This window comes from Alosa sapidissima, chromosome 14 (genome assembly GCF_018492685.1).
Source record: "Alosa sapidissima isolate fAloSap1 chromosome 14, fAloSap1.pri, whole genome shotgun sequence".
NCBI classification, from domain to species: Eukaryota; Metazoa; Chordata; class Actinopteri; order Clupeiformes; family Clupeidae; genus Alosa; species Alosa sapidissima.
In genome coordinates, this window is record NC_055970.1 from 17,895,545 (window position 1) to 17,922,709 (window position 27,165).

The window sequence follows — 27,165 nt, forward strand, 5'->3', positions numbered from 1 at the left end:
ATATTATTACATATATTGCATAAATAAATGAAGATTGAAGACCATCTTAAAGTTATCAAGTTTCTGTTAAATATGGCAGAAATACTATATAAATATCACTTCACACAAAAATAGCTACATTTCTACTATAAAACTTGAATAGCAGCAATTGTTCAATTGTACAAAAACAAGAATCACAGTTAACTTTCACTAAAACCAGTGTTCTAATGCTCCACAAAACCTTTTAAATCCATCCAAAGGACTTGTTTAAGACTCACCCAGTGCTACAGAAAAAAAAACATTTCACTTAGAGCTGTTTAAAATCCATTTCAGTGTTAGGATTCATTCTTCATATGTAGCTTATATCCAGACTTCAGTGCTCCTTTGCTTTGAGAGCCGTCCTTTGTGTGTCTTGCTCTTAAGGGACTGCGCTGCCCTCTGGTTCCCTGCGGGATTCTGTGGGCTCTCGTCCCGCTCCTCCTTCAGTGGCGAGCAGTTCCCGGTGCAGGTCCAGTCCGGCCTGTGGTCCACAACCAGGTCCAGAGTTGGCAGTGAGGTGGTGCTGGTCACGTCCCTGAAGGTCAGCGAGGCGATCGAGTGGGTGTCCTGGTTGATGGCCTCGTAGCCCCTCCAGGAGGAGCCGTCCTTCAGTCTCACTGACCGCGTGATCTTCTTCCAGCCCAGGTGGTTGAGCTCCAGGAAGTTGAGGAAGATACAGAAGATGCCCACGCTGAACATGAAGATGAGGAAGATGGTCTTCTCGGTGGGACGCGACACATAGCAGTCCACTCTCTGGGAACAGGGGAAGGAAATGCAGACAAAGTGAGCTGGGACTTGGAAACCAAACAGCAGCCACTGGGCAAAGACGAAGCCTATCTCCAGCACGGCACGGAAGCAGACGTGGAAGATGTAGTATGTGGAGAGAACCCCAGATTTGACCCCGGCAGGGTCCCGGCAGAGCCGGTTCTTGGGCGCGGAGGCACAGGCGCTCTTCAGGTTGCTCTGGGCGATACCCTCCAGCACGTTTGCCAAGCTGTGTCCTAGGTGCCGGTGTGACTTGATGGAGCAGCTGTCCGAGTCGCAGCTGCGGGCGTACGGCTCGCGGCTCTCCTTGTTCATGTCGCCGGCGGTGGCGGTGTTTGCCTCTGGGTGCTTGGACAGGTTGTGCCAAGTGTAGATGATGAAGCAGAGGGACGGCGTGGAGACTGTGATGATCTGGAAGACCCAGAAGCGCGGCTGCGAGATTGGCGCAAACGCGTCGTAGCACACGTTTCGGCAGCCCGGCTGCAGCGTGTTGCACTCGAACATCTCCTGCTCGTCGGCGTACACATCCTCCGTGGCCACAGCCACAATGAGCAGGCGGAAGATGACCATGACGGTGAGCCAGATGCGGCCGATCATGGTGGAGTGCTGGTGGACGGCGTCCAGCAGTCGCTTGAGCAGCGTCCACTCCGTCATGTCTCTGCGAAAGACCCTCCTCAAATACACCACTTGAAATAGATCCACTTTAGCCCTGGCGCTGCTGTGCACAGGCGCTTTCATGTTACAGGCCTGGCCCTGGAGCTGTGGTGCCATCACTGCACTGAGCCATCCCTTTCTCCTTCAGAGATAAGGCTCCAGCCTGTGGCCCGGGCCCCACTTGACACGAGTCACATGATGGGCTCTCTTGTCTTCAGACTCCATTTAAAAACTATTCAAGAGACTGCACTCTTCCTGCCTCTGAGGACGCCTCTGATAGCACCGCCTGATAACATTCTTTATAGATTACACCACCATGGGATGGGGGGGGGGGGGCATTTAAAAATATGTTTCAGATAAACACCAACGCATTTAGTTAAGTCGTAATAGGGCTGTGCAAAATGTTAGCATTGGTGCAGCAAGTCATACCTCACTAAATTTAATGTCTTATTTATAGTCACTATAAAACTGCCATTGGGATGTTATAGTGCACCTGCACTGGCAAGGTAACAATGAGGCATAGTGTATGTGTAGTTCTGTTTATGGAGTTTTTGAAACATGTTAGTCAGTAGGTATACATTCCTTATGAAATAATGCTATTAATTAAGCAATTGTATATAGCCTGTGGATTTAGTAATGATTCAAAATGATAGGTTGGGATTTACAATAAAATAGTTTATTTTATTGGTTTATGGACAAATTGTTGTCCATTGCACCAGAACAACTATATACAACTCATAATCACTGCAGTGAGTTCCCCTGACATTAGAAGCAAACAAAATAAGTACCTCTGAGAAATAATTAGTGTATTTAAGACAACTGTGATTCTTAAATGAAAACATAAAAAAACACAATAATCTATTTCCCAAACAAAAAAAAGTCCTGATGAAAAAAGTCTGGTTCTCAGATTAGTTTTTTACGCTTCCTCCTGACCATGGGCTGCCTGTTATCTCTTCCTTGAAAACGCTCTTTAAAAGCCTATGGTCCAATGACCAGCACAGCTGATAAACCTTATTTTGAAAAGGTAGCCTGACCCCCTTAACACCAGGGATCTCTCACAGACTCTCTGTTAAATCAGTGGTACAAATAATGATCGTAAAATCCTGTCTTACATTGTTAGACACAGCAGCAGCAGGATTAAAGTCTGGCAGGTCTCTTACCTCAGTAATATTAAAATAAACCTTCATTTGAAGTTCGACTTGGCTCACTTAATATACCAAGAGCTCAGTCTCGCCGGCTGTAAAAGGCAGAGACCCCTGGATAGGGGCAAACCTAATGTTAAAATAGTCACCGTGACTAAAGGCCTTATTGATGGCCCCGACAGCCTCTCCGTCCCCCTCGCCCCCTCGTCCAGCCCCAGGTATCAGATTAGACTGGCGGGGTCTTGGCTCCTCAATGGGCCTGTCCAGTTTGACAGAGTGTTGAACAAAGCAGAGCAGGGCCATGTGTCTGTCTGGCAGGGCTTCCAGGAAGGGTCCCCTCAGTCGGGGCTTCTCCTCGCGCGCCCGGCCCAACATCCAGCAGCCGTGTCAAGGGTGTCTGGTCACACCGTCACTTGACACAAGCGACACAAAACAAAGTCGCATCATGGCACATAAGTGTATAGCCACGCACACTAATACACACACACAAACAAACACACACATATCTCTCTCTCTCTCTCTCTCTCTTTCACTCACACACACACACACACACATACTTACACTCTCACTCACTCACTCTCACACACACACACACACACACTCATGCAGGTATGATATAAAGTCTGTTGTTCACTAATTCTTGTTAAAATATGCAAGGATTAAGAGACATTAATTAGAGGCTATTTGCAACTTAATGGCTATTGCAGACTGCCCAAAGTGCATAGTGCAGTATGTTTTAGTAGTGACCTCTGCTTTATATTGTGTAGGGCACTCTACCCTGCTCTTTTAAGCTCTTTTCATGGCATAAAAGAGTGATATTCAGTTGTTCTTGTCCCAGCATATGAACACATAAAGCAGCGGTCATCTGGTCTCTGGAGGACTTCAGACAATACCCCTGTCCCTTTCTCATTATTGATCCCAAATTATTGATCTGCTACCTTGGCAACGCTTAGGCAGGGTGACCTGCAGTGAATTTGCATTTTAAAAAATGGCTATCATGAAACTTTATGGGAGGCAATCCGTGCTGAATTAATGTGGATTTCTTGATGTGGCTGTCTAGTCACGCCTCAGATGAGATTATACCGGCCTCCTATCCTCATGTCAACAATGGATCTGCACACACCGGGCGCCTGGAGTCGGGCACACACACATACAAATACACACACACACACACACACACACACACACACACACACACACACACACACACACACACACACACACACACACACAGGTGTCCTGAGTCACACACACACACACACAAACCAGGTGCCCTGTGTCACACACACACACCAGGTGCCCTGAGACGCACGCACACACACACACACCAGACGCCCTGAGGCGGACACGGCACCTCTGTGGTGGCGCGACCCGCTCCCCCATTTTGTCTGACCCCTAGAGAAAGAGGAAGTCCCTCTCCCTCCGCCGCAGCCCAGCCATTTGTTTTTATTCCAAATGGTAATCTGCGGGCGTCTGGGCTCTCTATACTGTCCCAAAAGTGTCAAAGGAATTATTCACCCTCTCGCACTGTTCATGAAGGAATTCACAATGATGTCCGTCTCCCCCACGGCTTTGTGAGGGGCAGCTTGTGAATGAATGGCAGATAGGATTAGAGTCGGATGGGGGGAAGAAAAGAGGAGAGAGCCCAGAGCCTGTTCACCGCTCCCCGGCCCGGCCTCGCCAAGAGAAAAGAGAATAGGCTCTCCCACAACCTCACTCACTGGGCTGCACTGGCTCCCAGCTAGACTTTCATCTTAGCTTAGAGCAAATGCATAAAGAGTGGACAAGCCATAAGTATGAATGAAAAGGTCACTTTTATTGCTCCTATGCTGCTAATCCTTCGCATTATTTTGAGATTTCTCACGTTTCTCCGTCTTTTAAGACTCACAAAATCATTTTTAGCCCAATAGTTCCAAGAAATCAAGACAATAATAGTTCTTTGTGCTGGACCCTCAGACTTTCATTTAACTTTTTCCATTATGAGGATTCCATTAACTCCACTGGTTCTTACATCACTGCAGAACAGCAGTGCTAAGCACAGCCAGCTTGAAAAACATCCAGTAGGATATAAATGTTCCTTTTAATTTCCAAGTTGTTGAAATGCCTCCAGGACTGCAGCACACTTACTTACACTTTATGTCTGCAGTGACTGTCTCCCTGTAATGATCTGCTCAGACCTGGATATGCTTACAGCAGCGCTCCACTGTGGCCAACAGGAACCTCTGGGTTCTCCATGTGCACAAGATCATGGGTTGCACGCGTGTATAGCAATCTACTAAGAGAGTACAGCACTTTTTTAGACCTATATGATGCAAGACACTATTGGAGCATTTAAATTACCTTTATAATCATTCTTAGATTATGGCCACTATTGTGGTACCTTTACCTCTCTGTGACACCTATGTTGCACTGTCACTAAACAGAACCTGTGGCTGCTTGAAAAGATTAACCAAATATTTGAAGCAAGTGATATCTGAAAGGCTGAAGACTGTATCTTGTGAACAGTAAATCTTTGTAAATGTTACGTCAGAGCTCAAGGAAAGCAAGCTCACGGTGTGTGTGTTTTTAGAAAGAGATAAACAGCTACTTAACCACTCCTCTAAAATTAGACATTGCCTTGACCACCTCAGGATCCTGTTTTTGTATTTTGTTGTGTTACCCTCAATTACTTTGATGCTGTGGCAGCCAAAGTTTCTCTGTCACAGCCCAGATAAATTACCATAATGTCAAGGAAATGAAAGGGTTGGCAGTGCGACGTCTAACTGGATTAGGTGGCTATAGAGAGTTGGTGCCCTTAGTGTAACTTTGCAGTGATGTGAAAAGGATTTTCATTCGTCTAGTCTGTGCTTGCTCCCCCCCCCCATCTAATCCTCATCTATTCTCACCGCTAACCTTGAGCTGAATGCTAATCTGAGCAGTGAAGAGAAACAGTCTGCCGAGTGGCTCCCCAGAAGTGAGAGCTCGCCGTCACAGGCAGACAGAGAGAGAGAGAGGGAGAGAGAGAGAAAGAAAGAGGGAGGAAGGAAAGGAGGAGGAGAGAGGGAGAGACGACAGCTTGCCTGCTGGTGCACTGGACTACCTACTTGTTATTTTATGGAATGCTTGAGACGTGAGGAACATGATAGCCACATGAGAAGTAAGTAAGTCCCTCATACTTCAGCTGTTTTTATATCTCTGGGGTTCGGGTTAGAAGCTACACAATGTGTCGTATGGGATTATAATGGTGTTCTCTCTGTAGGTGAGTGTTAGGAACAATAACTTATCTTGATCTGTTGATAAGACATCAGTTGATTTGCTTTTTCCCCCCAGCCAACAGTACTGTTCCTTGCTCTGATTGTGTTAGTATATGGATTTCATCTTAGTGAGTATGATGTGTAATTGAAATGCATATTGTACAGTCTACACACTGTGTCCTGGAACTTCTAAGTTGTGGGTGCTGGTGGTGTTTAATATGGATGTGATTAACACAGTTAAACCCAAGTGATGAAAGCTTACACAGGAAAGATAAGGAGGTGAGGGGCTGGCAGTTTAGATAATTGGCTTGTTCTCTCTATTGGCCTCTGTTCAGTCGGATACTGTGTAACATTTTGGCAAAAAGTATACCGGTAGTTGGAAACAAATATATACAGATATATGATATATACTGTACAGTAAGCTGTATATAGGCTACTGTATGCTGATGTACAATGCAAACTTCTAGTCCTCATGAAATGACCACCACGTGAGTAGAAGGATTTTTATGAAGTTTTCATTGGGATCATTTATTGTCCATTATGACTCACCAAATGCTGCTGACCATTCCAGTCAGAAAGCTGACTGGCTAAATAACCTCTGGGCTGTTGTGGGGGTTTGTGTTGACTTATCCAATTCACACACATCCGGGCGGAGATCATAACACTGAGATTACGAGAGCGCTTCCTCAGTTTGCCTCTGCTCCATCTGTACACATGTGAAACTGAGATCAAAGCTGGGAGGGCAAGACCACATGTCACTTAAGCCACTCACACCAGTCTTACTTACACACACACACAAGCACACACACACACACACACACACACACACACACACACACACACACACACGCACACACACACACACACACACACACACATACACATATATACACATACACATACAAAATCCACTCTCACACATATACATGCACACGTGCATACACACACATACATACAAACACACGCAAGACTCCAACTCACACATACATTTGAAAGGTGAATGAATTGGGAATAATGAGGGCTCCTTGAGCCTCTCTCTTCCAGTCCACTTCAGACACAGTCCTCAGACAGTGTTTCTTTCTGAATTCCTTGCACAAATACAGTGGAAATATACATCAGTTGTTTTAGCCTATTTGAGAATTAAAGAGTTATTTTCTCATCTGAATACATGGCAAAAACACCACACTGAGTCTTTGACTCGTTTTTTAGCACGTTGTTTAAGAATAGAGGAAACCGGAGAGACTTGAGGATTCAGGGCAGACGTGGTTGAAGGGGATTATGTCCTCAAGCAGGGTCCCCCTGGCTGCTGTTAACTCGCTTTTATCTGTCTTTGACACCCCTCATTTAATTTCAAATAAATACGCCATCCTGATCCACACAGAAAGGATAAGGAAACCACTCACGGCAGTGGGCTACGCTCCCATTGTTTGGGTGCAGACATGGAGTAGCCAGCTCAAGAGATTAAAATGATTAATTTAAATTATTAAATAAATAAATAAATAAATAAATAAATAAATAAATAAATCAATCAATCAATCAATCAATCAATCAATCAATCAATCAATCAATCAATCAATCCAGACTGGTTGCGCCAGAGAGCATCCGAATGAAAGTGCGAGACGGCTATAAACTAATGCTCAGCCAGACTGGGGTCTCTCAGAGTGCATGCACATGAAAGGGAATTGTATTTGTCAGAGTGAGAAAACAGCGGAGCTGACAGGCAGATAGACATCTGCTGGGGCTGCGTGGGTAAAGCTAAAGCGTCTGTGTCTGCATGGTTTCAGGTCGAACTCAGCTGAGTGGAGTGAATGGCCCCCTATGGACCAGCAATGGACGGTGAGGAAGTCACCAGCGTGTTGGCGGTGAGTGCAGTCACTCTACTCAAGCCCCAGCTGGACCCCGCAGGGGACGAGGAGACGCCTGACCCTGAAGGACACGAGGTGGTGGAATGCAAAGGACCCCAATGCAACCCTGTCCCCTCCAGCCTGAGCAGCTCAAGCACTAACAGGTGGGTGGGGGCGGTCTACAGGTGGAGTTTGTGGTCAAGATCGTGTAATAGATAGTGCTTTATCAAGACTGCATAAAAACACTTGTGCACAGGATGGTTTAAATGAATATACAATATGGACAATATGGTCTGAAATCTGTCTCTGGTTGTATATGGTGTCTGATAGGATTTCTGTAGAATAAGTGTAGAAACAGACTAGTTTAAGTTATCATAAATCATTAGACTTGCACAGACTGGTATTTGGATATTTGTGTGTGTGTGTGTGTGTGTGTGTTTACGTGTTTTTTTTGTGTTTGTGTGTCCTCTTCGCCCCAGCCTGTGTGCGGACGAGCCCTTCTGTCGCATCTGCCATGAGGGCAGCGCCGTGGAGGAGCTGCTGTCGCCGTGCGAGTGCTCCGGCTCGCTGGCCATGGTGCACCGGGCCTGTCTGGAGCGCTGGCTCACCGCCTCCAACACCAGCCGCTGTGAGCTCTGTCACTTTCAGTTTGCCTTGGAACGCCTGCCAAAACCACTCACTGAGGTGAGAGAGAGAGAGAGAGAGAGAGAGAGAGAGAGAGAGAGAGAGATGGACTCAGCTCAGCTGCACTGGTCATTCACACCCTAGCATTCAAAGCCCACAAAAGCCACAGAAAGCCTTCTATCACACACACTTGCTCTTGCTGCTTCTGTCCCTTTCTGAGTCTCTTTTGTTTTGCTTCTACTCTGTTATCTCTGAAAAGGACACGTCTATCTTTTCACATGCTCACTTATGCAGCCGTATAGCTGGACATTCTGCTTTCAGCCACATCAATGTTCATTCAGGTTTTTTTTTTTTTTGTCTCGTAACAGTTAATGAAGCTCCATTCATTTCACTCCATTCAGACGTGATCTTGTACGCATGTGTGCTGCTGGGGTGATAGGCTGCTGTGACATGCAGCACAACACATAGGCAGGCATGAGACACGAAGCCCTGCAGGCAGGCTTCCTGAAGCCCTGCTTCACGTTGGAGCTCAGCTTCGGCCGTCCTCGAACTGCTTTTATCCGCAAAGCCACTTAGTATGAAAATGAGATTAGATGCCGTTTCCCTTCCACGGCAGAGGACAGGGCATTACGTTATATTAATGGCTCTTATCACATATGTGACTAGCACAACCTAAGCTGCTGATTATTGAGGGCCATGTGCAGGACAAGGCAAGGCACAGGGCACAAATGTCATACACCTTGCAATCATTGATTCTGACAAGACTTAATATTCACAACTTATACCCAGTGAGGAGTGAGGAGTGAGAGAGCTTACAAGATTGTTTAGACAGTCAACCTTTAACATCAGTGAAATCAGAAAGAAAATGTGTGTAATAAAAGTTTTTAATCTCAGGATGCATACAGATCTAGCAAGTGTACATGAACAAAACTCTGAATCAGTATATTCTGAACACTCAAAAGAAATCAACTAGTACTCTTGCTGCACCATAACACCATATGAGCATGATTCTTCACTACCACTATAACTACTACTACCAGAGGCCAGTCAGCCAGCGAATCAGTCAGCTCAGGCCAGTGTTGATACATGTAAAGCAGTCGTGATCTCCCATGGTCCTCTTCTAATGCTGGCACTGTGTCTGTGATGTGATGTGTGTGTGTGTGCGTGCGGGTCAGTGGTTTGCCACCCCCTCCATGCAGCACCAGAGGAGGACTCTGTGCGGAGACGCCATCTGCTTCCTCTTCATCACGCCTCTGGCCAGCCTGTCCGGCTGGCTGTGCGTCCAGGGCGCTATGGACCTCTACTACAGCAACAGCATGGAGGCCATGGGGCTCATCGCACTCACCCTGGCCCTCTTCACCATATACCTCTTCTGGACTGTGGTAAGGACCCGCACGCCCCCCGGTCACTGAAGTCGTTTGTTAGTTTTGTTTTATGAATTAAATTAAATTCAAATCACTTTATTTATCACCTAGAGGTAATTAGAAAGGCATATGGAATCACACATGGCAATAAATAAACAAGGATGAAAGGAACAAGAATATGAAAGAAAAAAGATAAAAAGAAAGGATAGTCATTTCTCTGCAATATTGTAAAGCGAGATGCTGTATGTCACTGCAGGTGTCCCTGCGGTATCACATTCATCTCTTCAGGACGTGGAAGGAGACCAATCAGAGAGTGCGTCTGCAGATCCCCATGCCACCACAGACACAGGCCAAACAGCAGTCGCTCTCCTTCTTCCTCAGTAAGGACACCAGTAAGGAGACCGTGGTCTGACCAAGGATGACTGCTAGCAATGGACCGTACTTTTATATTGGGTGTTATGAACACACCAGCATTTTTTGAACTTCTTTTGGGGCAAAGCTTACTATTTTTGTAAAGACTTGTTTTTTTCTATTACACTGAAAGGACTGACTGGAGGAGCATACTGTGGATTTTAAACCTGAGGATAATAACCATTTTCTAAGGATAACAATCGGTTTCAAAGGAAAACAATCAATTACAAGGATAACAATCAACGTCGGTGGTTTTGGTGTAAAACACATTTCTATGCTCCCAGCAAAGAGGAATTCTTTTCTTTGGAGTACCGGAGTACACCACTGAAAGCATCACAATGACTTGGCAACATCTGCACTGGAATTCACATAAAAATCCTCATCTGTACTCTTGTTGGGAAATACTTGAAACTGACCAAAAAGAAAAACTAACAAACAAACAAGCAAACAAACAAACTTGGAACATTCATTTATAATCAGCATCTTTATTGAAGTCATACAAATGTGCTCAATGTATTTGTGCAATAAAAGTCATAAATAGGTAGGGTTGACAGTCAAAGGCAAGATTCAGGTTCATGTACTGTTCTAGTTGTTTAGCTACTTTTGTCATTTTTCCAGATTATCCCCCAGTTTCAAAACAACCTGGACAACACACTGAAACTTTTGTGTTCCTCAAAATATTGGAAAGCAAAGAAAAGATCTAATTGAGCAACACTTTAAATAAAATAAAGCACTTGAGACTGAATCAACATATATTTACTGTATGCATTATGTCCTTTTAAATATGTTTTTATTTTTAACAAGCATTTGCTTCATATATTATAATAATTAACTTATTCATTTTTACCAGGGAGGGTTTCTCCAAAACAAAAGCATACAGTAGATCCCTACAGTGAAAGCGGTCCCTCTACTTTCAGAAATGTTCCCAGTTAGCAGCAGCAATCCATTACTTTGGTTGAAACCACAGCCAGTGTGTGGCCACCGTTCAGCCTTACGTGCAAACAAGTAATCCCAAATAAACTTAAAAAGCGCTAAGCTTGCAAAAAGCACTTGCTTGGCACAGCTACAAAGGACTGGCGGGCCCATGGTCAAGACACATTCAAATCCCAGACAACTGCACATCTACTACACCAGTACACGGGGGAAGTGCTTTCTGCCATTTTCCACTAAGGCACACAGTCCCATTTCCTCTGTACCTAATATTAGAAGGCATTTTAAGTTTAGTAGTAGACATCTCTTCCAGCTTAGAGGATGACTGTACCATAACATGGAAAGAAACGTTTTTAGCCTCAAAGTACAAAAAAGAGCACAAGTACCCATTCTGTTTGAGTTTTTCTATTTTACTATATTTTTATTAGTATAAATTCTACAGTAAGTACCTAATGACAGACCCTAAAAACATAACCACCAACCAACCATACAGACTGCATATATTCTTGGTGTCAAATTCCAGAGACCATATCCGTATTCAACCTTCACCTTCCCTGGTGGCACCTTCACAAGACTGTTTTCCAGTAAAAATAAAAAAAAAAAAGTCACATGACTGCACAGCTGGCTTCACTGCCCGATGCCAGTCCCTGCAAAAGGCACACAGAGTAGACCTGCAGTCAGCAGAGGCTCACTGTGAAGGTGTGCGAGTCTGAACACTCACTTACAGACAAAGGCATACACATACAAGTACACACACACACACACACACACACACACACACTCACTTACACACAAAGGCATACGCATACTGTACAAGCGCACACATACAGTACAAGCGCACACACACACACTCACAAAGGCATACACATACAAGTACACACACACACACACTTACACACAAAGGCATACAGTTCACATACAAGCGTGCGCAAGCACACGCACGCACACACAAGCAGGTGTTAACATAAGGGATAAGGGAAAAGCATACATGCAAAATCCCATATAAGACTTTGAGACTCTGTTAGAAAGCCAGCTCATGCAAGGCCATTCTGAGTACTGTTCCTTAGACACATCACACAACATTTACAGGAACACGGCAACTTTTTGAGAAATTAGCTTCTTTGCATCTACCCCAGTGTTGGGTAAGAGAATCCCCATCTCTTCTTTGCATCTACCCCAGTGTTGGGTAAGAGAATCCCCATCTCTTCTTTGCATCTACCCCCCAGTGTTGGATAAGAGAATCCCCATCTCTTCTTTGTGCTTGCAATGACCCAGTCCGACACTGTTACCTTACAGTAGCTTAACATAATTCACTGGAGGTGGGTTACACCAGAAAGCCTATAGCTCCCTTTAAGCCTATAGCTCCCTTTAAGTTACAGCCCACTCCCAGTGAACTCCTTCATTCCCAGACTGGCACAGCATGTCCAGTGCAGTAGCTTATAAGTAGAGCAAAGCAGGCGTCAGGCGGGTGGAGATGTGGCTGTTAAACCATCGCTTCACCTACCCCTCCGTCTGCCTCACAAGACCAAACAACACTTCTCCTTTTTCTTCCTTTTGGGCTTGATGGAAGTAAAACAACCACAACGTTAACAAGAACTCTGGGACTGTGGCAGTCCAGCTTAGCGCCCCCCCCCCAAGCGTGTCGTGCTGTGTGCGCGCTGCTCACCTGTCTCCTGAGGTGAAGGTCACTGCCAGAGATGGGCTCCTCGTCGAACTCCTCGTCCGAGTCGGCTCCGTCTGGCCGCTGCCGCACGCACACCAGCCTGCGCTCTGCTGTCTCCTATGGGACACGCCAAAACCAAACCAAAATGAAATGTTTTGCAGTAGGACCTCAGGGCGTCTACCCTGGAAGTAAAGAGTTGTCGCGAAAGCACAATTGAATTGTCTCTGCAAGACACTCTGGCAATGAGTAATAATACTGTACATGTTACTTTTAACATTGGTTCCTCACGATGCAAGAGACAATCACATCGGTGTATCTGATATAGGCGGGCCATGAGGCGAGCTAAACAGATGACGACAGCGCTGCAACGAATCAGACAGTAAACATTGGTCGTAGTGTTATCCAATTGCGTGCAGTGAGATGTTCAAATGCATGCTTGGTGCCGCCCCTTGAGTTGGGCCATTTTCATTATTCGTGGCCAGACCCTTAATCTTTCTAGATTACCAGGGTCTGGATTTTCCAGGCTACAGGGCGTCAGTGTGCAGTGCATCTCCTTTGCTGCTTGTACTGTACCTCATTCTGAGTGGTCAGCAGCAGGACTCTCACATCGTCAACTGGACCCCAGCTCCTGTGGCCCATCAGAACCAAATCACCAGATGGAGCCTGATCAACAGCTTCTTCAGCCCAGACCTGACAAAGCACAACATCCAAGTACCAAGTACTGATTAATGAGACAGCCATTTACTATAGAGCAAATGGCTGTCTCTTAGGTAAGGGTAAAGGTATTTAGCAGATGCCTTCATCCAAAGTGACACGGACTAGCAGCGGCAGGTTTGAGAATCAAACCCAAGCCAACAAATTATTAGGCAGCGACGCCACCACTTCCCCACCAACTGGTTGTCTCTTGAAGACCCACTCTGGCATAAAATGTTTTTATATTACAAGACATATCGCAAGTGAAATAAACAATAAGTAAAAAATAAACAGTAAACAACACCATGGCTGCGTATTTCTAGTTCAGGCAGAGCACTACTTGATGTTTCAGAACAACGAATCAGAGCAGCCTGTCGTTGTTGTATTAGAACGGATGGAACCCAAGAATCCTGTCTGACATTTGGGGTGGAATTTTCCTAATCATTCCTGGAAAAACAGCTTTTCCTGAGGACGCATCGGCACATTTAGCTTTACAAGATAAGCAAGCTAACACATAATGTTACATTAGCATAACATTATTAGCTATTTGATAACATTGTCATACTGAGATGGCAACCCGGTGGCGTAGTATACAGCGTCAGGAAGCAGAGCCGGCAGAGAGTAGAGATACAAGCCGTTTCAAGGCAATGAAGGATATTTTTCATGAAATACAAAATATGCATCTTGTATTTTTGCAAAAACAAAATATATACACTACTGGTCAAAAGTTTGTGGTCACTTAGAAATTTTCATTCCACTCCATTATAGGCAGAATACCAGCTGAGATCAGCTGCATTGTTTTTTTTAAATCAGGGCAGCAGTTTTCAAATTAAATTATGTTTTTACATAATTGCAAAAGGGTTCTCCAATGTTTTCTCAGTTAGCCTTTTAAAATGATATCAGATTAGTAAACAGAATGTGCCTTTGAAACATTGGATGAATGATTGCTGATAATGGGCAACGTACAGTAGATATTGCATTAAAGATCAGCCGTTTCTTTCTACAACAGTCGAGAACCCTTTTGCAATTATGTAAACACATAATGTAATCTGAAAACTGCTGCCCTGATTAAAAAAAACAATGCAACTGATTTTAGCTGGTATTCTGTCTACAATGGGATGGAATGGACATTTCTAAGTGACCCCAAACTTTTAACCAATAGTGTATCTGTTAAGAACCCAGATGAGATTTTAGGGGTTAATCAATGGTCCTATTCCACTTACAGTTAGGCTGTGTCCACCTTTCAGAATGTAGGGGGAGGGGATCTGGAAGGAGATGTCAGGAGCAACAGTGTGACTTTTCAACACGGTCCACCCACCCACAGGCTGATCCTGAACAACAACGAGAAACATATCTGTTGCATGAAAAACCCACTTCAAGTCACAATGTGAATCATGGGATCAGGAAAATGTCCTTAGGCACAGTCAGAGGGTCAAGACAATCTCACCATGTCAGAGTTGTTTTTCAGCCTGATGTACTGCCCTTCCTTGTCGATATCGTCGATGGACACACTGCCTCGCGCTGATGACTGCTGGGTGATCTTGTAGGAGGGGGAGTGGCCGCTCTCTCTTTTCCTCTTGGCGCCTTTGAGACGACGGACCCCGTGGGCGTGCCTGCGAGGCACCGGTCCATGTCCAGCGGGACTTGGTGACAGCTTCAGCCTGACACACACACAGCAGTGATTACACTCTCAACAGAGAGACAAGGCAGACAATGCACACTACCTATACATCAAGTACAATAACTGAAATTTCTCCTCGTATGAAGCCCCAAAAATCAGTTTAGGTGATAACTGGAGTTGTGTCTATTGGGAAACATTAGCACTGGCATTGAGAGTCACTGTGATTTGGGTTGTAAAAATAAATTGTAAGAAAGAACAGACAGTGACACAACAGTTTGCAGTACAACTTGGCTACATTATATGCAACAATGCCCCCTAGTGGTACATCACTGCTACTGCTAGACACAAGCACCTCTGCTCCTCTCCCTCCAGCATCTTCCTGTAGGTGTTGATCTCCAGGTCCAACGACAGCTTGACGTCCAGCAGGTTCTGGTACTCCTCCAACTGGGCCTGCATCTGTTCCCTCATGCCCGCCATCTCCTGCTCCTTGCGGTTCATCCTCTGGTGGGCCAAATCCCGCTCGCGGTCCAGCGTCTGCTCCAGCTCTCTGACCCGCGCCTCCAAGGACATGTTCTGCACAGGGCGGGCACAGCAGCGACAAGACACGCACAAAGCATCCCATTCACATTAGTGATCGCTCCCATGTGCTCGACACATAGTCTATTCAGTAGGAAATGGCCCCACTACATTCCCCGACTAACAGGCTTACGAGACATACTAGTGCTTCAGCTCAGTTGGGTGGAAGAAGTACCTGTCTCTGAAGATGGCTCAGCTCAGTAGATTGAGACTCCAGTCTGGTCCGGGTTGTTGCTAGTTCTTCCCGTACTGACGAGGCAACGTCACTGTTCTTTGTAGCTGCCTGCTGGGCGTTCTCCAGCTAAGGGACCAGTCCATTAATTAGTCAGTGCAAAAATTAATGGTTTAACCAACACAGAAGAAATAAAAAGATGATTGCAGGGATATGCCAAAATCCTGGATCTTGGCTGGACTTTTCAAAAATAGCAAAGAACTTGTTTCCTTGTTGACCTTACAGCACATATCTTTGACTCTGTGTTGAAATACCTTCGATGCATCACTGGGCTCTCCCTGATGTTTAACTTCTCCTGTAGTTTCTCTGTTGTGGATGGACTGTTATCTAACAACACTGCCTCACAGTTCACATACATAGAAATCTGATGGTTAAACTGCAACAATAAATATACAAAACATAAGATAAAAAAAAAAAAGATTAAAAAAAAGAAGAAAAAAAAAAGAAAATCACCATGCAAAAATCATAATCGCTATCGATAACACCTTATGTCCTACACTTGTGTCACTCTCATTTACATTAACATAATTCCACAGATATATACACCGACACAAAAAGCTTGACAATTTCCTTTGCCTTCATTTACTTTCCTTTGGTTCCATTTTTATCCTCACTGAATAGACCTGAACATCACATATTACCAACCGTCACGTATGTCCAACCTCTTACGTGTATGTGTCACTTAATATTTATTTCTATACAAACCAAGACGGCGGATTCCTAAAGAAACGCAAGCACCCACATCATACGTTTATCTAAATTAGCTATGCACCAAAAATGTAATTTTACCGTGACTCGTAGAGCTGTAAACAGTGTTGTAAGGCTGCGTGTACAAATCCGTTTGAAGCTCCAGTGGAATTTTGATTTGCCGACGAGAATTCTCGGGCTAACCGTTGATGTGCCTGAGAAAGGTTGGGAATAAGCACCCACCAGCCCAGCACTAACCTCCGAGGGTGGCAAACAAAATCGGATATTTCAGGCAGTAAAAGCCCCGGTAAGAACCAAACTAGATTTTGTTCAAATCTACACATCTATGGCTACTGAAAAATGTAAGGTTCATTAAGCAAATGTTATTTTGAAGTATTAAAAAACACCGTTGTTTTAAGAATTTTCGAACGAAATGGTTGGTAATTAGCATGTTTACGATACATATTCATTAGGAACTGAACCCAATAATTTACATTACATTTATTTACATTTATTCATTAGCAGACACTTTTATTCAAGTGACTTATTATGCCAATTATATTACAAGGGCCACTGCCCCCAGAGCAACTCTGGGTTAAGTGCCTTGCTCAAGGGCACAACGGTAGAAGCCGGGTATTGAACCCACAACTTTTCAGGCTGCTGCCTGCTAGCATGCTGCATGCTATCTCAGCTCCTTAACCACTACGCTACCACCACCCCATTCCCTGAGATATTAATAACTTTCTCTACCAGTTTGGCCACTAAAGCGCATCATGTTGGCAGAGGTCACTCCTGAAATGTTCGCTAGTGTGCTGTGAATGGTGACTCTGACCGGGCCCAGCGTACGGCTGCAGTGTACCTTGGCGATAAAGGTGCGCTCCAGCTCCTCTCTGTACTGCTGGATCTGGGTCTCGTGCTCCTTGCGCAGCTCCTGCATGGCCTCGGCCATCTTGTTCTCAAACTCCTGTTGTCGCCCGGTGTCCACCTCCACCAGACGACTCTCATGCCGGGTGCGCATCTCCCTCACCTCCTGCAAACACATGTGTGCGCGCACACACACACACGCGCGCACACACACACACACGCGCACACACACACACACACGTGCACACACACACACACACGTGCACACATACACACGTGCACACACACACACGAACACACACACAGCATTGTGTAGCCCAATACCCAGTGTGCCATTACTCAACCATGAAGCATCATTCAGAGATCAGTGCTCTCAAAGGAGTAGTGGTGGAGCACTGGCAGAGATTAGTATACATTTACAATCGAGAAAAGTATAGATCAGAGCTGGCAGAGATTAGTATACATTTACAATCGAGAAAAGTATAGATCAGAGCTGGCAGAGATTAGTATACATTTACAATCGAGAAAAGTATAGATCAGACTTTTAAAAACATTTACTGGCCTTCAAAGAATTGGTCATACCAATTCCGTTATCTATATTACTGTTTCTGCATATCTATGCACAAACAATTTGTGAGATTTGTGACCTCTTATTTGTGTGTTGTGTGCCTTTACTGTAGACTTAGTGGGACTGAAATATTATTTGAATGACTACATGTATGATTATTATTGGTATGACTGAGGGAACTTTTTTGTCCAAGAGAAGACAAAACAAAGACCAAAATGGCAGCCTGTAATACCTGCTCACTTATGTGCTTCTGGAAGTCTATCTGTTCCTTGAGAGTCTGCACTTTATTTTGTGCATCCACTCTCTGTAGCATTTCCTCATTGAGCTGGGCCTGGGCATTCTGTAGGGCAGTCTCCAACTGCAAAACGACCACAGAGACAACAACACATCAGTGACACGGTTCGTCTGGTGCAGAAGAGCCAGCCTTGGGAGATGCTGCTGTTGGCCTTACGTTGGACACTTGGTTTTTGAGATCTGTGACTGCACTTTCAAGACTCCGATTTTCTGCCAGCAAGTTGGCGTACTCGGCCTCTTTGGAGTTCAGCGCAGCCTCAAGGTTCTTCCAGTGTCCAGCGGCCCTACTCAGCTCCGCCTCTTTTTTGGTATTCCTGGTTGAGAAGATACAGGGAGGTCAAGAAAATAGTAAGAAAGAGTAAAAAAAACAAAAACAAATTCAGTGACCTGGACAGGACGCAGACATGAAGGCAAACAGACACTGGATTCGTTGTCAACACTGGACAGAGGCATTGATAATAACTGGGGTCAACACATGTCATTATATTTAATATCCCTTAATTGCAGGACGAGTATTGTTCATTTAACATCATTTTACATTTAACAATGTATAGCCTTTAATATACACATATAGAAAGAACATTCAAGGCTCTGCATTTCCCTTTAAGAGAGAGAGGCTTAACTGATATTACTAGTCAGTGTCTCAAGTAATTGTTTGTACTCTCCTTACAACAGAATATGCTCATATTATTGAGATATCAAATGACATACCTGGCTTGCAATTTCCTATGGTCTTCAGCGAGTTGGCTTAACTCTATCTGTAGTCGGGCCCGTTCATTAGCAGTGTTGTCAAGAGTCTTCCTGGCGTCTGCAAGCTCGTTCTCGTAGAGACGTCGAATATTCCCAACTTCCCTACTACTGGACTCTGATTTCTCCTCTAATAAAAACTGCATGGAGGACTTTTCATTCTCTAGCTGCCGCACGCGCTCTATATAAGCAGCAAGACGGTCGTTAAGGTGCCGCAGGTCCTCCTTCTCCTGTATGCGAGTGATGCGTGTGGGGCTCGTGCCGGATGGAGACACCCCAGGTGCGGAGGTGCGTCTCGTGGAGCGCCCTGACCGGCTTGAGGAGGTAACCGGTGTGGAGATGGCAGAGGCCATGGTAAGCACACCTTCGGCAAGGACTGTGGGAAACAACTGTAATTATCATTCAGACCTAGGTAAAGCAAATGAAATCAATAGGTTTGACTATTTACTCATTCTTATTTTATTTGGCTAAGCCTTGATGGCAAAACAATGAATTAGCTCCAATAACTTGAGTGCCTGAGAATATAGCCAGTCAGAACAGTAGCCTAAACACTTGTCAAACACACGCCGCGTCGTGATGAATAAACAACTTTAACCTAATCTTGCAACACAAACGTATGGACGTACGCCTAGCCTACGAGAAGAAATATAAATTAGAACTCAACTCAGTCTTCAAACAGCTGTGATCGAGGAATGTGGTAGCGTTTGGTAGCTAGCTGATGGAAAACGACTTGTCTGACTGAGGGTCTTGGACGGAGTGATGTCATATCACAAGACCAGAAGCACGCTGGATAGTCACAATGGAATTTAAAGGGAACATGATGGAAAAATATCGGTAGATTTTGCCATTTAAATCGGGGATTTGGCATTATTAGGCAGCGCGATACTGGAGACGCACATTATGTTTTGTATTATAGTCAGATTAAATACGGTTATAAATTATCCGTTAAGAAAAAAAATGCAGATAAATTATGTATTTTGTTAGTTTTTTGGAACATGTTTGTGTATGTATATTGGTCCTTGTTGAATTTGGCCACAGACCAGAAATTGATATCTGAGGTATTGGACTACTGTAACTGTATGGCTATTCTCCATGAACTTGGGGAGAGAACATTCAGACTGCATTTACATTTAAGCAACGGCAGAGGGAGCCACATCCATTATACTTCTCGACTTTGTTCTCGACACCACAACCTAAGCCATCAAGCATGTTGCGAATAGCCTACACTTTAATTGCAATCTCCCTACAGTGTGCTTAGTTCTCATAATTATGTAAATTCCTAAAATTCAGATTAGGTGTATAGTTTATAGAGTTCATGAAAATCTGTAGTCTGGCTACGTGGGGCAAGACAATTAATTGGCTGTCTCTCTGTGTAGATTGCACTGCTTTGTTTGTTTTTCAACTCATTCCAGTAATTTGATATTAAGGCATATACATCAACTTACATTTAATTTCATCTTGAGGTTGTGGGAGTTCCACCTGCAGTCTATCATGTTTTTCTGTTTTGAGTAGTAGAGACTTTCCCTTGACGCACCTGCAGTTTTTGCGCAACATGCAATCAATCAATAGTCATCAATCAATTGACATAAGGCCTTTCTTGTGTATTAATGAAGTTTACTGTCTTAAAAAAATGACAAACAATGAAAGAAGGAATGTAGAATGTTGATTGGAGTGACCCTTTATGGTGAAACCCATAGCAGACTACAGGAGACCCCGGGTCTGCTCAAGTTAATGAAAGTCAAAGACCTCCGTTTTCGGTGCCAGCTTTTATTCTTCACCTCATAATAAAGCGGCACGCTGTGCCTTTTTGCGGATAGAGTATTTGATCTTGGACCTTTAAGAGCACGCTTAATGATAAATAGTGACAGGATCCACATGGCTTTATTCAGGATTTGTTCCAAGGAATATTTTGATAGTGGCAAAGCTTCAAATATGATTTCTGAAATGAATATCTGAGCGTTGCTATACGGTTATGACTCATAAAAAGCAAGTATGACCTGTCCCCTCCACCAAATGTCGGTATGACAAAGCCAGCTCATTCTGCTTATAAATGCTAATGACGACGATTAAAACAGCTTATGATTAAAGACGACCGCATGGTTCAAAAAGAGAGGATAGAAATCTTATTGGTCTAATTGTTCTTCCACCCCAACCTCTCCCCCCTTGATGTTACTTTTCGTCAGTGCTGATCATGGGACGCCTAGCGGGATAGCTGTATGCAGCACACAAACTTCTGTCACTTCATTATTTTAATTCTGCCTGAAGACTCGCAACATCGAGCGAGCGATAGAGAAGTTCGCGAGTAGTCGATACCCTACGACGAGGGTTGTCAGATAGACTATAAAATAAACGAACCTGTGTCAATTTGTAGCAAACGAGGTGGTTGATAGGCGAACGTAGGAATGCATTAACTCACGATGTAATATGTTTACTGTGCTTTTAAAACAAGTGATGTAAAATATTAAATAGAAATGTGGATTTCTTCATGAATTTTCCGTGGAGAGAAGGTAAGCGTCTGTCATGACTGTTATTGCTTCTATTTGTAATTCGGAATGCGCATAGCCTTGATGCGATATTAATGGCTACACATAACACTGTCTTTGTTAATGACTTGGATTTATTGAATCATGCCCGGGTTACCAGTTAATTTCTAGGTAGATGTTTACACGAACACGAATCGCAGCATATCTACGTTTTCGCATGGTGTCATATCGCTGCGCAATATCCAAGATCATAAATGTTGATTGCCATGCACACTTTTGAAATGTGTAAAAAACAGGTGCCCAGCAATAGACTACTTTTCTGTCATCCAAGGAACAGTGTAATGCTGTGAATTTTAAACATCAAAAACGTTGCAGTTAAAAAAAAATTGCGTACATATTGCAACGGTTGTTCTGAATGTTATATTCAGAATATTAAGTTCATTTTGATGGGACTCTTTGATCGCCTTGCCGCGTTACGCATGGTGATGTATCAGCACAGAATGCAGTTGGGGTTCAACAGGAGTAGCCTACCTTGTAGTGAGGCAAAGCTGTGTTCGAACCATGCCTGCGTTCTCTGCATTTAGGGACAGCAGTGTAATGTCATTGAGAAGCTATAGCATTTTACATTGAATGCTGCAAGTTTATCATTACAAACAGTGTGCTACATTAAGTATGGATGCATTCTTATATATAAACAGAGTTAGTGCTCATTCCCGTGTCTGTTAAAACGTGTGTGTTGTGAGCCTCATTGATTGTTAATAATGATTGTTGAGGTCATTTGTTTTTTTCCTCAGGTTGAGGTTCTGCAATGCTGATACACACTCTTGCCAGAAACAGAAAGGTTACCATGGGTCATATGGTGTTTCTTACATGGATATACCTGGCTGTTTTCCTGATCATCTCTACTGTCCAGGTATGGTCAAAGTGTATAGGCTACTTCTAGATGTCATGGTTTTAACTGGAAATTGATGGCAATACATTACCTAGTTAAACAGCGAATGCACTGTGCAATAAACCATCATACAGTAGGTTCAGTTGCTTGTTATCTCTACAGTGTGACCATAGAAAGCAGTGTTATGTATTTAGTACACAAGATACTAAAATCATATTTATTCCGAGTAGGCTATTATTTTTTTTATTAGCTAGGTTGTTAAAAATGATGTCAGGGCCACATATGGTTGTATACTATAGGATGTGATCTAGTCACAGAAAAAAGGCTAGCATGACAGTAGTCTGTCAGTGCAGTAAGTTTGCTAAAGAATGACACCACTGCAGACAGAAGACTCCTTTGCCTAGAGAGCTAAATATATCGCAGCACCTAATGGAAGAGCTGGCAGAAACATAAGGCTTGTTTAATCTCACAATAGGCTGCAGAGTTCCACTTTGCAAATGGCAGGTTAGTAAGTCGAGGCTCTGAATGAAGTGCTCATTCTTTGGCATGTTAGTGTGTGAGTGTGTGACCAGAATACACTGAAACCTGAGCCCACCTTTTAATTGTGAAGTTGGATAGTTTCCTCAGGGCAGGCAGGCAAGCGAGAGAACTCTCTGATCTTTTTATGGACTGAACAGACAGACGATGGAGTTGAAGTTAGCACCAGGTACTGGTGGGGCATGATTGCGGTCCAGAGTGCAGAGGATAATATTTCTGTGGGATACTCCTGTCGCCGTTCTGTCATCTTTTCCACTGACATGGATTCTCAAGCATGTGGCAAATGTCAGTTTGAAAATTGGACTGTGTGCCTATGCAGGGTATAGACTTGCTGTTCTTTCCACGTCGACTGCCTACCTAGGCTGATTGCTGGAGAAAATGGTGATTTCGCTATACCTGATTGGAAAGTTTGTTATGCTATCACTGCATTGTGCTCGAACAAGGAAGAGACATTTCTTTGAAATAGTACTTTGCTCCCTGGCCTAGATTTAAAAAAGGGATTTCGCAAGTATGCTCCACAACTCTCACAATAATCTGTAAAGATAATATTTGCTCTCCCCTCGCTAAACATTTTGTCTTGATTTATGTCCATCTGAGAGTGGCCCACAGGGCTGTTAAATGGGCTGTGAGTTTCAACAACGAAAAGCAGCACCAGTGTCAAGACAGGTGTTTCCAATATCACTTTCCCACCCTCTCCATTCATCTGGACTTACAATTTGCACCTCGCTCCGCTCTTTAACCCCCTCCTCCTCCCCGAGCTGCCCCCTCGCCACTCCGCTCCTCTCCTGTCCTCTCCTCCACCCCACACCTGCAGAATCTCTTTCACCGGCCCCACCTGTGGCGGGAGCAGGCTTCTCTGGAGTGGAGACAAATCACCCCTGTAGAGAGGCTCTCCCTGGTTTCCTCAGGCCAGAGTCTGTGCTGGTTCAAGCGCAAACACTCGAGCAGCGTTAAAGCACACATTTGTGCCATGGCTTTGTGAGTGCTGTAGCTTTTTTTCACGGTCCCCCAGGACTAGAAGCATATGGTGCTTTTGTTTGAGACTTTAGATTGCTTCACGTCTCAAACTGTCCATTGGGATGGCCGCTTCGCTTCCACCTCCTGAGCTATAGCGAGCGAGCACCGCTGGCGAGTGACCCAACCGACTCAGAAGAGGCTGTCAGGGCGGCTCATGTGCTTGAGAGATTTCTGCGGAGAGCTAACAGGGGCGGCCCTCATTCACACCCTCCCACCCAGGATTCCTTTAGCCTCCTCAAGACCTTTATGTTTAAACCTGTTGGACACAAATCTCCCAGGAGGAGATTTGTCTCTACCCTTTTATGGACAAACTCAAAGGGAAATGTCATGGAAAATAAGGACATATTGCGAGGCAGAGTCAGGGCAGATAAGGTCTGAAGTGGCAGGTCACGCTTGGCTTGTTGCATGGATTATGACAAGCAGATGTTGGATTAGCCCCTCTGTCTGATTTGCTTTTATTATTTGCAGTTTCTCAAGGGGTTCCTCAAGGGGTTCCTTAGTGTTTGAGAATCCCAGACAGATTTCTTGCCTGGAGATCATGGTGACTTTTGTGGTCTGCCCCATCCTGTATTGCATTGTGGTTATTTAGCAACCCCCCCCCCCCCCCAATGTCTCACTAGTGCAAAGATTTTCAGTCAACTCCCTGTCTTCAAGGTTCCCTTTGGTCTGAATAATAATTGAAGCTAAGAAACACAAAGTTGCCATCTCTCTGTGGAAGAGTTTTACAAGTAATTAGGGAATTCTTGTGTGAGCTGCACAGTGATCAACACCTTGTCTCAGTAGCACAGGGAATCAGGTCACTCAGTGCGTATTAAGCAGGCCAAGAAAGCCTCCCTTCTCTTTTGTCAACACTGGCACAAACACCGCGCCTGCATGTCAGCAACCCTTGGGGTCAGGCCGAGTGTGTGTGTGTCTGTGTGTGTGTGTGTGTGTACAACCTACCAGGGCTGTAATGTTCGGCATGGTGTGAAGATCTTCGTGGAGGTGTCTGGGAGCTGGATGAAAGTGTGGGCCTGGCTGTTGTTTGAGCAAGGGGGAGAAACGGTGGCACAGCCTCGGCGTGTTTGAACAGCTGTCACTTAAAATAGAGCACGGGGCAGGAGGAAGTGCCTCGCTCGAGGCATGTCCTCTGGGCAGGGCTAACAGGAAGGAGAGGCAATGGGTGTGCTGGCCGCTCCACACAGCTTGGATGGGGCCGCACTGGTAAACCAGAATTAGCCTATTAGCGTAGTGAAACACCCCTGGTAAACACCAAAGCTGTGCGACGCAAGTGTTCTGTATAGGTGAGAGGCTGAGGAATCCAATGTGGAACTCCATTAATGGTGTGCTTATTCAGACGTTGCGTGATTATAGTGCCAGCCTCAGCATGAGACTCCGTTGGTCGGCCTCTCCACAGCCCAGGCACAGGACATGAAAGGAGCGCCGCTGATTGAGATTATTTGTGGTCCACAGAAACACCACAAAGGCCGAAACTCGACTCCTCGGAGATGGACATTATCTCGGGTTTATATCAGGGTGGCTATATGCTGTGGAACTCCCTCTACAGTTAGAGGGCTCATTGTATGGCAGGGCTTTGATTTCATCATGCAAAATGCACTCGTATGGGAGCGTGAGCCAGAATGTGGCTCACTTTCAGTGGACTTCCCCAAAAGTTGATTTTTGTCAGTGATAGCAGCTCCTCAGTCCTCTGGAAGTATACTCCCAATCCCAGCCATTGCCATGATTTTAGCAAGTGTTAGACCAATGGACCAAATGGGAATTTAACCAGGAGAAGAATGTGTTGAAATAATGATTTTTTGACTACACATGTGAAAGGGCTTTGTGCCTTGTCATTATTTATCCACAGTTTGACATATGTTTATTATTCAGTTGTGGGTTCATTAGTGGTGGAATGTCATTAACTGTGCAATTCAGATCCTGCTCTTTTTGAGTTTCATGTGTGCCTTTTATTAAGTTTCATTCCTCACTTTCCTTTAGCGATTAATTTAAGCCACAATATTTGCAGAAGGCAAAGACAAGTCCGATGCTCTGCATCTCTCTCTTCTATTGGAGCACCCAACACCACAGCTGCAATTTTACAGATAAAGCCGTGAATCATTTGTAACATATCGATATGTTTCTTCAGAAAACAAAGGCTCGAGAGACCAAGAAAATAACAAAGACGTACGTATAAGAGAAGCACACATGGCTCACATCAAGCTCTAGGCTCTTGTACTGCACACACTCATGCACGCACACAAGCACACACACACACACACACACACACACACACACACACACACACACACACACACACATACACACACACACGCACACAGAGAGAGCCTGCTCGAAGATGCTCGAAGCCAGGCTGTGAAGCTCGCTCTCACTCTCCTGCTTTGCCTGCTTCAAATCAAACAGAGCTGACAAGAGTCTATTAGTCATTAGTAGCACAAAAAAAGACATCGAGCTGCACACACATCCTTGCTCACGCGTACACTCAGTGTGACCGTGAGTGAACCAGGAGTGAGACTTGACTTGCCTGCGCTACTCATCTGTTTGCTTAGTGTGATTTTGTTATGCCATTGTGATCTCGTCCGCGTACGAGGCAGTCGGATGAGATAGGCCGATAATCTCGCGGCATCTTTACCTTATCCACAGCTGCAGTGTCTTCATCACGGAATCTGAGTTGAGAAGATGTGTGAGCTTTTGTTGTGGGGGGGTGTGTTATTGTTTAGTGAGAAAATATTGGCCGTGGTTGACTGCGTCGTAACCTAATTTGGTCGGTATTGCTTTGGCTTTATATGGTGGTGAGGGTGCAGTTCTGCACCTCGTGCCCTTAAAGGTTCACTTGCTCTGGCTCGGCTCCAAAGTCAGCTCGCCGCTTCAGCCAGAGGTTAAAAGATCACTTATCTACCTTTCTTCACAAACGTTTACCTTCTATCCCCTTGCTCTATCGCTTGGAATCTTTCACTCTCTCTCTCTCACTATATGATGTATCTCTCTTCCTCTCTCTTTCTTTCTCTCTCCCTCTCTTTTTCACTATATGGTGTATCTCTCTCCCTCTCTCTTTCTCTCTCTCTCTCTCTCTCTCAATCTTGCTCAGGGCCCATGGTGAGGCCAAGGAGCTGGTCAGAGGTTGAGTGAAAGGCTCTTTCATAGACAGTTACAGTGTGGCCATTCACTCTCCACTGCTGTAAACAGAGAAGCCTCTTCGGCACGGTGCGTTCTGCCAATCAGCTGGACGCAATCATTTCTCGGCCTCTCTCCCTGCTCTCTCTGATTTCCCTATCAAAAAGGCCTCAGAGCGAGCAGCGATATGCATTT

The 27,165-nt window shown here is 44.7% G+C and overlaps 4 protein-coding genes across 7 annotated transcripts in view; 2 read left to right on the forward strand and 2 right to left on the reverse strand.

The window, feature by feature from the left end:
* Positions 1–339: 339 nt before the first annotated feature.
* gjd6 (gap junction protein delta 6) lies at positions 340–1,554 on the reverse strand. The gene has a single exon (XM_042062651.1). It carries the CDS (start codon positions 1,552–1,554, stop codon positions 340–342), a length of 1,215 nt encoding a protein of 404 aa, XP_041918585.1.
* A 4,087-nt stretch (positions 1,555–5,641) lies between these two features.
* zgc:158785 (uncharacterized protein LOC791214 homolog) lies at positions 5,642–10,545 on the forward strand. Its single transcript, XM_042062250.1, has 5 exons — positions 5,642–5,715; positions 7,597–7,820; positions 8,136–8,340; positions 9,456–9,662; positions 9,901–10,545. The coding sequence occupies exons 2-5, from the start codon at positions 7,621–7,623 to the stop codon at positions 10,054–10,056; spliced, it is 768 nt and encodes a 255-aa protein (XP_041918184.1). The 5' UTR covers positions 5,642–5,715; positions 7,597–7,620; the 3' UTR covers positions 10,057–10,545.
* Positions 10,546–10,652: 107 nt separating this feature from the next.
* lmnl3 (lamin L3) lies at positions 10,653–19,716 on the reverse strand. 2 transcript variants are annotated; one of them, XM_042062248.1, is made up of 12 exons: positions 19,595–19,716; positions 18,895–19,306; positions 18,341–18,497; positions 18,122–18,247; positions 17,317–17,487; positions 15,714–15,839; positions 15,315–15,535; positions 14,789–15,002; positions 14,565–14,672; positions 13,222–13,338; positions 12,652–12,765; positions 10,653–11,632 (listed from the first exon to the last, which is right to left on the reverse strand). In XM_042062248.1, exons 2-12 carry the CDS (start codon positions 19,281–19,283, stop codon positions 11,591–11,593), a joined length of 1,785 nt encoding a protein of 594 aa, XP_041918182.1. In that variant the 5' UTR covers positions 19,284–19,306; positions 19,595–19,716; the 3' UTR covers positions 10,653–11,590. The 2 variants fall into 2 exon arrangements, with proteins under 2 accessions (XP_041918182.1, XP_041918183.1); XM_042062249.1 differs by lacking the exon at positions 19,595–19,716 and adding an exon at positions 12,490–12,544.
* A 1,431-nt stretch (positions 19,717–21,147) lies between these two features.
* Positions 21,148–27,165, forward strand: part of adamtsl3 (ADAMTS-like 3) — a 108,152-nt gene continuing 102,134 nt past the window's right edge. For all 3 annotated transcript variants that reach the window (XM_042061906.1, XM_042061907.1, XM_042061908.1), the window contains exons 1-2: positions 21,148–21,437; positions 22,208–22,326. In XM_042061906.1, coding sequence (XP_041917840.1) covers positions 22,222–22,326 — 105 coding nt within the window. In that variant the 5' untranslated portion in view covers positions 21,148–21,437; positions 22,208–22,221. The remainder of the gene's footprint in view (positions 21,438–22,207; positions 22,327–27,165) is intronic.